Source organism: Cariama cristata, unplaced genomic scaffold (genome assembly GCF_000690535.1).
Source record: "Cariama cristata isolate BGI_N322 unplaced genomic scaffold, ASM69053v1 Scaffold41292, whole genome shotgun sequence".
Taxonomy (NCBI): domain Eukaryota; kingdom Metazoa; phylum Chordata; class Aves; order Cariamiformes; family Cariamidae; genus Cariama; species Cariama cristata.
Window position 1 is genome coordinate 1 of NW_009602828.1, and position 12,162 is coordinate 12,162.

General features: G+C 48.3%; 1 protein-coding gene across 1 annotated transcript; it reads right to left on the bottom strand.

Annotated features, from left to right (window-relative positions):
• Positions 1 to 120: 120 nt before the first annotated feature.
• Positions 121 to 11,993, bottom strand: ATP13A1 (ATPase type 13A1; the record flags this gene model as incomplete). Its single annotated transcript, XM_009694928.1, has 21 exons — positions 121 to 232; positions 808 to 950; positions 1,420 to 1,616; positions 1,920 to 2,034; positions 2,375 to 2,556; positions 2,969 to 3,065; positions 3,454 to 3,653; positions 4,189 to 4,297; positions 4,631 to 4,756; positions 5,267 to 5,377; positions 5,783 to 5,958; positions 6,758 to 6,915; positions 7,549 to 7,669; positions 8,162 to 8,299; positions 8,574 to 8,700; positions 9,329 to 9,384; positions 9,665 to 9,794; positions 10,432 to 10,538; positions 11,193 to 11,262; positions 11,431 to 11,586; positions 11,921 to 11,993. Coding segments are annotated over 21 exons (2,704 nt in total), but the record flags the coding sequence as incomplete, so codon positions are not given.
• Between the last annotated feature and the right edge of the window lie 169 nt (positions 11,994 to 12,162).

The following is a 12,162-nucleotide window of genomic DNA, read 5'->3' on the forward strand; positions in this document are numbered from 1 at the left end:
GCAGAGCACTGACAAAACATAGTTTGTGATTAGACAAGGAACATTGTTTTGTATTATTGCACCTTAATTACAAAAGCGCTTTTCTGGTGCTGTTGGAGATGCGACTTAAACAGGGCTTGCCTTGTAGTTGATAGCAAACGTGGCCATCTGCATTGCCATGGACATGATGTAGACCGTGCTGTTCACAAGGCTGGGCTCAAACTCCTTGTACAGATCCACAAACTCCTCCTGTCTAAAAGAGAACAAAGCTGGAGATCAGTGGACCAGACTCGGAATCACCAGGAACATTCAGCTTCCCTTGCATAACCCCACCGACCCTGGTTTATTTAAGTTTTGTTGGGCAAAACCAGTTTGTTCCCAAACAAGCGTGCTTGTACTGGTAAGAGCGGAGCTGCAGATGCAAGCACCGGTATTCATCGGGATCTTTTTCACAAAATAAAGTGGAAAAAAATTGGGGTTTTGTGTGTTTTTCTTTATAAGCTTTCCAGTACTCCACCTCGTTGGTGTTTTTTTTCCCTTCCCCCTTACAAGTGGGGACAGCAGATGTTGGAACTGCAACGTATCACGGACCACATTCTCACCGGTTCCATCGCATCCTTGCCACGCTGAGCTGCCTGCCGCTGCCCTCCACGTACAACTCAAAAATGCTTTTTCTGGACACAGCTAACACATTAAACTCCTAATGCTTGGCGTGCTTGATAAAGCATTCGCAGAAAGAGTGCTGAGGTGAGGGAGACTTCTCTCTCCACCCTCCCGCTTAGCAGGAATTGGAGAAAACATCCCGGTGTTGGAGGAAGAGATGCTTACTTGGACTCGCTGCGCGCCTGGGCACCGCGGTACAGGTAAACGAGGCTGAGGAAATGCACGAGGAACTGCAGCAGCACTGTCAGGACCGTGTAGAGGTTAAAGATGTTTGGCAACGGACGCTCCTTGGAAAGTGTCTTCAAAGGCTGGGAGTGAAAAGGCAAACAGGAGTGACTTGAATGGTTTTGACCATCTCTAGGCAGTTTTCCAGCAGAATCCCAACTAATATTTGCGTTTCTCAGGAAACATCTGCAAGAAATCCACTTCATACAGATGTGAGACCCACAGCTTAGCTGGTGCAAGTAACAGCCTCACCAGAACCATTTATCTGCATCACCCTTCCCACCGCTTCCACCTGCTCTAACCTCAACAAAGCCGCTTGCCTGCAATCCCAAGATGCTCCCTTCAGCAAGCGCCGGCCTCAGGAGCCTCCCAAATCCAGGGGAGCGAAAAAAAAAAACCAAACACCCCCCCCTCCAGCATTGTGGACTGTTAACTTCGTCAAATAAATGGCTTTTTTTGTGGATGTTTTTTTTGGAGCAAGGCGCTCCTTCAGTAATCCTGGCACGACCAACATCGACCAGCCACTGTCCCAACACACTTCTCTCCCCTTACCTTCGACCTGGAGATGAAAAGGAAGCAGCCAGCCAACAGCAGACCCTGCAGAGTTGCCTGAAAATCACTGAACTTCACCCCTTCCAAGTAGAGGACGCTCTGGCTGTAAGCAAGGATCAGGGCGTTCAGGGCAAGGATCTTGAACATTTGGAGCGTTGTCACTAGCGTGCAACGACCTTGCTTGATCACGTGGCAGACTAAGGAGCAAGAGGAAGCAACGTTTGGAAACAAAACAGGTTCTGGGCCTTTATCCCTCAGTCCTCTCCTTTCCTGAAGCAGTACAGAGGGAAGCTAAGCCCTCACTGCTCGCATTCCCGTCCAAGAAAACCCCACAGAGTTGTTCTGCACAAAAAGCTGGCAAAGCAGCGGGTTTAGGGGCTGTTTCTCACCATCCCACACCCTGTGTCTTGGTGTCTTTCAAATCTAGGGGCTTCTTCCCCTCAGGGAACCCGGACACGTGGAGGCGCGCAGCAGCTGTTCAGCTCCCACCACGCACTTACTGCACTGAATGGAAGAGAGCTTGGAGGTAAAGGGGGCTGCAATGCTGGCATCGCCCAGCTTCACGACAGGTACACGCTCCTCTTCCAAATCCTTCAGGACCTGACTGATCCGCTCCTGCAGGCGAAGAGGAGAAAGACATAAATGCAGTTGTATCGCAACCTGGATCAAAAATGCATGATGACAGCCTGGATCGAAGATGATCTTGCGCCATCCTCTCCTACACCCCTGCTCCGAGGCGAGGCTGAGAAGACTTCATGCTTGCAGCATTAACTTGACGGCTGGCTGGAAAAGCAGCACCTTCTCTGCCCGAATCCGTTCTGCTTTTTCAGGATAAGAAGCAGAAAAGCTGGGCTCTTCCCAGTACATCCCGCCATTTCCAGTTCTCACAAATTAGCAGTAAACCAGAGGAAGAACAAAGAGCAATTAACGGGCTTTTAAACATTTAGTTACCAACCCTCTGGATGGCCAGCTGTTCCTCTCTTTGGGACATGACTCTGTGCTTGGCACCACGGGAGGTGGGTTTCACAGTCCCGCTCCCCATCAACGGCGGGGCAGGCCTCCCGTCACTGGGTCCATCTCGAGTTCTCTTCTTCCGTTCGGGCAGTCTCTCAGGAGCATTTGCCAGCAGTGCCACTCCTGTAAGAGCGTGAAAACACAAACTGTGGGGAAAAAGGGCTGTAATCCCTTTGCTGGCAGAGCATTTTCACACAGTAGGAATCCCAACCGCTATTTACACCTAGAGTCAGGTGGGCAGGCTAGTTATACAGGGACTTCTAAAGGTTAGGAAAAAAAACCTAAAATTAGGAAGAATCTTTCTTCCAGGAAAATGTGTTTGCAGCTGATGCCTGCTGCCTGCCGGTGTGCACACAGCGGGTATTCCACCACTGCAGAGATCCTTCTCCTTTATGGTAATTTCTGCCACCAAATGATGTTGGGTCAGATGGATCCCAGCCCTCAAAACACCAGAGAAACGAACGCTGGTTTTGTGTTTAGGAACGCTAGCTAAACCTGACAGGGGCACACATCACAGTCCTGCACGCGGACTCACCTACGTCTGCATGTTTCAGAGCTCCGACGTCGTTGGTCCCATCCCCACACATCAGCGTGACGTAGCCAAGGCTCTTCAAAGTGGTGATGACAAACTCCTGCCAAAGGAAAGGCGCAGTGAGAAATGGCAGCCTGCGTGTTCCGATACGCTGCTCTCTGGGCTGGGTTATGCGTCTCGGTCAAGTGCTTCTGTTCTGCAGCAACCTGCTGGCCTCACACCCAGACTCCAAAAGCTTCTCCTTCAGGCTCTGTTTTAGGAATGCAGGGCTAGAACGAGCCAAGGGGCTCAGGACTCCTTAGAATAACAACGTGGCACATTCTGAGCTCTGCTTCTCGCTGCCTGCCGGCTTGGGTATCAGGAGAGGTTACGCTCGTCTGCTGGCAACAGCTTTAGCATTAATCATGTGTTAGTATTGACACGGCTCCCAGGAACCCTGCTGAGAACCCTCCTAAAGCTGGGTTTTACCAGGAGCTGAAATCTCTCACCTTCTGCTTTGGCACCACTCTGGCAAACACCTGGATGTGCGGTATGAGTTTCAGCAGCTGCTGTCTGTTCACAGACTGTAGGTGAGAGACACCTTCCCCGGTTACACACAGGTCGTATCGCTGCGTCAGCTCTCGCAAGGAGGTTGGCAAGATTGGGAGCAAGATAGCGCCATCGATGGACTGCCACTGCCAGCTGGAGCCTGGGAAGAGAAGCAGGAGCTTGACATGAGCATGGTGCGGCATCGGGCTGTGAAAAAATGCTCCCAGCCACCCTACAGACGCTGACCCTGCTGTCTGCAGCCCCTCAGCGTTAAGGACACAAGACCCCCTGCTTCTCAGGACAGCGAGATGCCCACCTCTCATCTAGATACAAGTCTTTACATGGACTCCCCTTCCCTGCAGCCAGGGACAGGGCTCTCAGCTTCCCTGGGTGGCTTCTGAGCCTGCACAGGAGGAGGCCTTCAAGCTGCCGTTAATTTTGTTATTTTGGGGCTCAGATGGCTTGGTTTCGGAGCTGGCAGAGGAACGTATGTAGCTTGCATAGTACTCCAAGCCAGAGAAAAGAGGGGCAAAGGACAGAGGGTTATCCAGGTTTCTGGAAGGCAAGTCATTTCCATTACCAGCATCAAGCAGCACTGCTAATAGCAGGTGGCTAACTTCGATACAATGCCCCAAGCGGGTCTTTGACTGCTGTCCTCCAAAACACAGAACAGTTTCCTGCATGGGATCAGTTACCTGCGCTCACAGGAGGCTGCAGAATGAGGGTGTGCTCCTTCTGGAGGAAGTGTAGCTCCCGGGCCACGTGGCAGGCAGTGAGAGGATTGTCTCCCGTTATCATCACTACCTGAGGGGAAAACGAGAGGGGTCAAAAAAAAAAAAAAAAAAAAATCAGTCCTGGGTATGCAAACGGCACTTCATGACGAGTCTGCTTTACACTGAAAAGACTTCTGCCTAGTTTGGATGCTGGTGACATTCCCTGCGAGATGTAGCTCTGTGCAAGGCTTTCTCTCTGGGCCAGGGCAAATCCCACCGCAAAAAATAACATCATATCCACAAGTTCTCCCTGCCTTCACCACGGGGAAGCCTTTGCCCTCGCTCCACTAAGGCTTCCAGTACCAAAATTCCACATCCCAAACACCATGGCTAGCAGTAAAGCTCGGATGCTGCCGACGCTTACGTGGTGTGATGCATTCTGGATCTCCCTGATGACGGATTTGGAGTCAGCTTTGAGAGGACAGGAAACCACAATGAATCCAACAAATCTAAGATCACACTCCAAAGCTTCACGCTTCATCTCTCGCACCTGCCAAAGCAAATCAGCAAGCTGAGTGTTACCTGCAGCAATCTTGGTTTTCCAATGGGTCTTTCCTCGCAATCAAAGCATCACTAGAAACACAATCACTGCTCTGAGATGCACAGAGCAACCCTGGACCATCCCCAGCTGCTCTAGAGCGCAAAGCTCCGCAAAGACATCCCTGAAAACAGTTCCGCGTGCCCACGCCCACCTAAAACCAGGTTCACAACTAAGAAGTTCAGTGCTAAGCCTCTTCGGTTGTTACAAGGAAAGAATTGACCCTGCTTTACAAACAGGGAAACGGAAGCATCAATGAATAACGCACAGGAATTCAAAGCAGGGACCACAACACAGAGGCTGCGATCTTCCCAGAAGATCCAAATTATAAAACCAACACGGTTACAGCAGCTTTGGGCAACCACATCCCAAAAGAGACCTCCTCTTCCCTAGCCCTGCTCACACCATCTCGGTTTCCTTTAACTGAGAGCTCAATTTCCAGGCTCAAACAGACAAATATACCTGCTGGTGAGTGAGGTGCCCCAGTTCTTTGTAGCCAAGGGCGAGCACTCTCGCCCCCTCATGTGAAATTTCCGTGTGGACAGCATGATAGTTGCTTGGGCACTGAGACAACTAGAAAAGGTGTGAGGGGAAAAGCATCATATTAATACAGTTGCAAACACAAGTCAGGAGCACATTTCAGCATTTCACATTAAATATGCCGACAGGGGAAAAAGAGGCACCTTTGGGAGGGTCCCTCATCACCAAGGGCAAAAGAGGAGATCCCCCAGATTTAGCCCTCCACTGTCAGCAAAGGCAAGAGGGCGAGGAAAGCACAGGTGAGATATTTGAATCTCCCTCGGATTAGGCTGAAACTCCCCAGTGGAGTTTGTTTTCAGGCACGGGTTCGCTGTGCCGTTTTGCAGGATGAAACCCCTACGTCATTCAGGTTCCAGACTTGGCAGGACAAGCAGAGGTGTAACAGGAGGAGCACACGTGCTAGAGAAGACCCTTCCTCTCCTAGAGAGATCCGCTCACCATTTTGTGCAGCGTCTCTGGGGCCCCTTTCACAGCTGCAATGTAACAGAGATCAGTCGAGCCAATCTTCTCGTACGACGCCAAGACAGACATTCTTTTCAGGGCACTGGCAAAATGAAAGCGCTGGTGAATTTTCAGTCCCTGAGTTTTAATACTTCTGGGGAAAACTTTCTCATCTGGAAACAAACAGATCAGGAAATCCTGAAAGGTTTCTCGGTATCAAAAGCAACATCCCTCCCTTCGGGTCCCAAAGGAACCCACAGGTCACCGAGATCATATGAATTTCCTCTCTTTAGATACAAGCATAGAGAGCTGGAGATTCTCATGCCAACAATTATGGGACATAACCGATCAGAACACCTACGTGCATTAATATGAACAGCTACGCCGCAGGTTGAAGGTGCATTTATAGCATATATTACTATCACAGGTCAAAATCTAGAAGCAAAAGCCACAACAGCATGGGTTTCAGTGGGATACACATACAGTATTTCTGGAAGATTTCTATTTTAGTTAACTGCATATGTGAAAGACAAGAAAGCAGAGCAGAAAGCCTCCAGGGAGATTGCTCGATGCTAAAACCCACGCTGTCACGTTTTCACTACTGCGATCTGCGCTAGCCACGCCCTGATTTTCTTGAGTCTGCACCATCAGAACTAAGAGACGACAATCTGAGCGTGCCAGCTGCAGAATGCACTATTTGCAGTCCTGAGAACGGACTTCTGCTATCTTGTTGTCCCTCAGACATACGCTACAAGGATTTCCACCGCCCCAAACCAGTTCCTGGGATCACACCAGGCAGAATTCCCCCCTTGCGGAAAGCTGGCGTGAGGCATAGGAAATCTCCATAGATGAGACAGTGTCACGCTCAAAACTGACAAAAAGAGCGTTATCATCACCCCTCACAAAAAAAACCCACAGCGTATGTAAACAGGGTGTAGTATCGACCAGGGATTTGCTGGGAACAGGTTTTACCTTTGGTCAGGGTCCAGTCCACAGCCATCAACATGGCCTTCTCCAACGGATCTCCCACCAGCGTCCCATCATCCAACTGCACGAGCGAGTGGCAAGTTGCAATCGCTCGGTGGGTTTCTACAGGAATGTCAGATACTGGCGTCACTTCCTTCCCATCCCTGCAGCATAAAAAAAACAAAAAAAAAGACTGCCTATGTTAACAGACCCATTCATATTATCGCAGACAAATTTTGGAATTTTTCCCAGCCAAAAATTCCTACTCTAATCCAGTAAACAGTGGAGCTTCTCACGGCAAGATCAAAGCCATAGGAAATCTGGCGCTGTCTCAACTGCAAAGAGTGCCAAAGCCCATAATTTCTGCCAGTCCTCCAAAGCATACTTGATTCAAGCTTTGAGAAGCAGTAGGCCTGAACTAACCGGTTTAAGTCACTGTAGAATCAAAGGACTCGGGTGTCTCTCTGCTGCGGCATCTCACCTTCAAGCACAGTTCATTATGGCAGTGGAATGAGAAGGCAGGATGCTACTGCATGCAGGAGCAGCAAAGATCTCAGTTACCTAAAAACCCCTGGGCAAGAAGTTCCCCAAAACAATTAAATCCACAAATCCTGAGCCTATAGTCACTGCCAGAGACCAACAACTCTCTCTCCTTCCAGTTCAACTTCACTCTCTGAATCCCGGATCATCTTCTCTTCCTCACTGGAATGTGATTGCACTTGTGTTGGAGGAGTTCCCACAGTGCCCAAAGCCCAGACCACAGCAAATCACGTAACGAAAAATCACCCAGGACCTACCTGAGCCCAGCTACTCCTCTCACTACAAGGTGATCGCTGGTTAATGTGCCAGTTTTGTCGAAACAGCAAACCTGAACTTTGCCCGCAAAGGGGATGCGGAAAGGCTCTGTACAGTACACATCTAGAAGAGAGGAGAGGAAATTCTGTGAGAGATCAGCTACAACAGAGCCAGGATGGGACACTCAGTGGCTTTAATCACAAAACAGGAGCTACCATAACACGGTGCTGTGATAGACTTAACAAACCCCAAACTCTTCGTTCTGAATTTTCGTAGTATTTGAAACCAGAACAGACACCAAGTTGTAGCAGCAATGTAGTCCAACACAGAAGTCATCGAACTTCCTATTCCATATACAGAAACCTGCTCAATGCAGAACTGCGGGACCGTTGGGCAAGCAGCTCCCTCCTACACTTGATTTAGGATCCACTTCAGAGCACACAACTCCTCTGTTCTGTGGGGTTTAACCCCCCTCATACAGACCAGCTCCAAAACCCACGCTGTCACTGTGTAGACACTGAGGATGCCACAGTAATTTCCTCACCAAAATCCCCACAGTCCCAGACACAAGAAAGCAGGCCTATTTTTGGTTCCGTGTTTAGGCTTGGTACTTACAGAGCTTGGCCAAGGCGATGAGGGAGGTGTTGACAGCCAGAGAGAGCTCAATGGGAAGCTCAGGTGGAACGACCGAAGTCAGTATTAAAGTACATTCCAGGAAGAGCTTGTAACGGTTCCTGCTAGGATCCTTGGTGCCTACGGAATGAGAGGACAGACCTGTATATCTCCTCATCCTCAGACCGTGCGCCCCACAGAGCTAAGAGGAGTACCACAAAGAAGCTCACCTACCTAGGAAGGGCTGTGGGAGGGCAACAAAAGCATCCAGAATGCAGTGTGGGCCCCTACACTGAAACATTGGTGCAGCCCAACCCAGCTATTGTAACTCTCAGAAATTACGTCAACTGTCCTTCCCACAAGCTTTGGTACAAGTCCTGAGTAGAGACCTGGAAGAGGCAAGAAGAAATCTCACCTTCAATCCAGACGTATGCTGCAGCAGCAATGGCAAAGACCAGCAGGAACAGGATGAAAATGAAGGTCTCTAAGTTATTGGCTGTCACTCTCTTCACCCCAAAGAGGATTGTACGTAGCAATTTCCCCTGAGAAGAACAGCCTTCAGTGCAAGAAGCTATCTGCAGCGTGCAGTAGTTTGTCAATAATATGTAATGCAGGAGTTTGCTAAAAATACGCACGAAACTCAATTTAAAAATTACACTCTGGTGTTTTGGTGCCAGAGCCTGAAAATGATTCCCACTTCTGTGATCCTCAGAATAGGCAGCAGCCTAGAATCACCCGTAATTAATCTGTTAAAAACCCCAAACTCGTTGCTAAGTCACTTAAGTTGACGATTTCTTTGAAGTAGTCTTCAATTTTCAGTTGAAAACGCTCACATTCACATCTCCAGTCTCTACAAACACACTCAAATGCCCTTTCCCAACAATCATCATTACAGAAACAGGGATAACCAGGAGCTGTGGTGTACAAACAGTGCGGCCAGTCACGACAACAAACCTGAATCCTGACTCCCAGGCTTCTGCATCAAATATCAGACTACTTATCTGACACGCAAAGGAGAGGCCAACCTTATTTTATTCCTCTTCCATTTAGTGCCCTGATTTCTATTTTCCCACTGCCGTATTTCATTAGGATTCCCTTACAGCGAAGCGTTGAACGACACAACCAACGTCATCGACAAGACACAGGTGAGAAGCCACATTCACATCTTACCTGAGATGTGTTGAACCCGGTCCTCAGAGCATAGGCCACGCATCCATTATCGACAGCTGGAACAGGAGCAGTAATGAAGACAGTAAACTTAGTGTAAACCTTTTCTAGGCTTATCGCAGACAGAATACTCTTGAAACTACGCCCTCCTCTCACTTACAAGGGGACATAGTTGACTTTAATAGAATATTGCAGTGTCTAAAAATCACAGTAAACCCTTAGCAACAGGGCCAAGGAGAGAGACTCGATGACACCCTCCAAAAGTTGCATCAAGCCGTTTAAAATAAAGCTGTGAGCGCACAACGCGCCCTCGCAGAGGGAATTTGCGCTGGTACGTACGTTTCAGTCCCGTGCTGGCTTTCTGGGGTGGAATGTGCTGCACCACTTTTGTTCCCCCAAATATGATGTGTAACCGGGAATCTGTCTGCATGTCCAAGACGTGCTCTGGACTGAGATCCTCCACAGGCTCCTGCAGGAGAATGTTCGGCTCTCAGAATCACAGCTATCAACAAGTAAACTTCACATGTTCCTTTCTGTTCTTATCCCACACCATGTTCTCAGTTTCACTTCAGACAAAGGTGGCCTGAACTGAATCTAGACCTTAACACACCATTCAGCTCCCCATCGGTCTGGGTTTAGAGCCTGGCACCTGTGGAAATTCTGGTTTCGGGGGGATTAGTTCACCCTTGGCACACTGAATTTAACATGGAAGGCTCTGCAAGCATTATTTTATCATTTTTAAGTCACCCGCTGGCACAAAAAGAAGGAAGATCCAGGGTTTTGAAGTGCTTTACACTCGTTCCTCCTCCCACCTCTACCCAGTCAAAGGAATCCAGACTGGGGAATGCGTAGGAGGGCGATGCCATGCCCACACGATGGAGTTCAGACCCAAAGGCTGGAGACGTCGCCAGACAAAACAGACATTTCTGTTTCTCATTTACCAGAGACCATCAATCACTGATAGGAAGCCGATAACAAACAGACCAGGTTGCTTGGGCCAGCATTTGCACAGAGGTTAATTTGTGCAGGCAAATGCTGCGGTGCCTTGAATATTTTTACTTTTGCAGGTTGTAACAGAGGGACAGCAAAGAGGACATTTCACAGACCTTCATCTGCGGCACAGACTCTCCCGTCAGCATAGCTTCATCTACAATACACCTTCCACGTAACAGCAGCACATCACACGGCACTAGATTTTCATGAGGAGATCGGCCTGCAATAAATACATTAAAACTGAGAAGCTCAAAGGTAGAAGTGACTATTGGCTGGCTATCTGTCTGGCAGGGCACAGCTCTCCCTCAGTTTAGCTGAGATACAGGAGATTCCTAAAGCTTCAAACCTCCCACGGGCCGCCGAGTGTACCACGGACCCACTCAGCACCGCTGAGAACCGAATGAGTTTGAAGGTTATTTGGTCTCTATTGAGACCAGGAAAGTTTAAAATCAAGTCACTTAGTTCTCCTTGCCGTTCAGGCTTCAAAAACTGGCACCATGTCCTGGGGTAATACAACCTTAAAAAGGAGAGCAGGGTTAAGAGAGAGAGCTGCCCTTCCCCTTTCCACTCTAGGAAGGTATCGTCAGGAGGAAGGGAACTCTTCATCTTCACAATCCTAAGCTGAAGAATCTGAGGCCAATTTATCTAGGTGTTTACCTTTCTTTAAGACAGCTGGCAGGCCCAAGAGATCCAGCCCAAGGATTAATCTCCTGGACCCTTGAATTGTGACACCTACGAATCAGAGTCCTCAAAAGCACCCAACCAAGACTGTTACGATTTTTACGCCTAATTCAATTCACCACACAACTTAACGCGCTGGAAGGAATCTGAATTTAAAGAAGCTTTTCATTACAAGCATCATGCAAGTCATTACCAATGGAAACGATATCCCCTGGAATAATCTCATCACTGGAAATGGGGCGCCACTTGCGGTTTCTGTAAACCTGAAAGGGGAGGGGAAAAAAAAAAAAGAAAAAGAAAAAAGCACTTTCAGATGCCCTGCATGCACCAGAAAAGGATCAGAAGAAAAGGATGGGGAAAAGGAACAGCAAATCAGCTAAAAGACAGCTACATCAAAAATTTCATGCGCAATCCTCTCTGGTTCTGATTACCTGGATCATGTATGGCTTGTTGCCCATTTTTCGAATCTCCGACATGTTCCTCATTTGCTGCTGGACCAGGGAAGCTTCAAACGCAACCAACATGGAGAGGGTGAAAACACTGTAATACCAGTACTCATCCAGGCACCACAAACCCACACAGAACACCTGCGGGGAGAACGTGACACAGACATTATTCTCATCTCACTCAGAAAATAAAAGCCTTCCAGCTCCAGGAATTTTTAACTTTTTTTTTTTTTAAGCTAACTCGGTACACATTTAATTGTAGCAAGTCAGAAAAACAGAGAATCACAGTAAGTCATTAGGGAGAAACAGGGTCACTCCCAGAAGTAAAATCAGTATTACAGTGCAAGAGTAGCATCTACTCCTAGTTTTAGAAAGCTGCCAGCTGATTTATGGCTCTCAAGCCAGGACAGCAAGGAATTGTCTCATTTTTTAGCAGGGAGAAGTATTTGCAGCTCTTTCCATTTGTTCATTTTACCTGAAAGACGAAGAATGGAGCTGTAGCTCTTTCTTTAAAGAGTTCCAAGAACTCCGGCACCACCATCTCAGCCCTGGGAAAGAATCGAATCCTTATTAACTTAAGCATTCCAGATTCTCAGCAAAAGCCGAATCCAAAAGTCACCTGCAGCCTCTGGTGTCAGACCATGCTGCACTCCAGAATATCCACAATCTCCTTATTTTCAGTTAATTTGCTACATTGTCCTGGTTTGGCTAAAACAG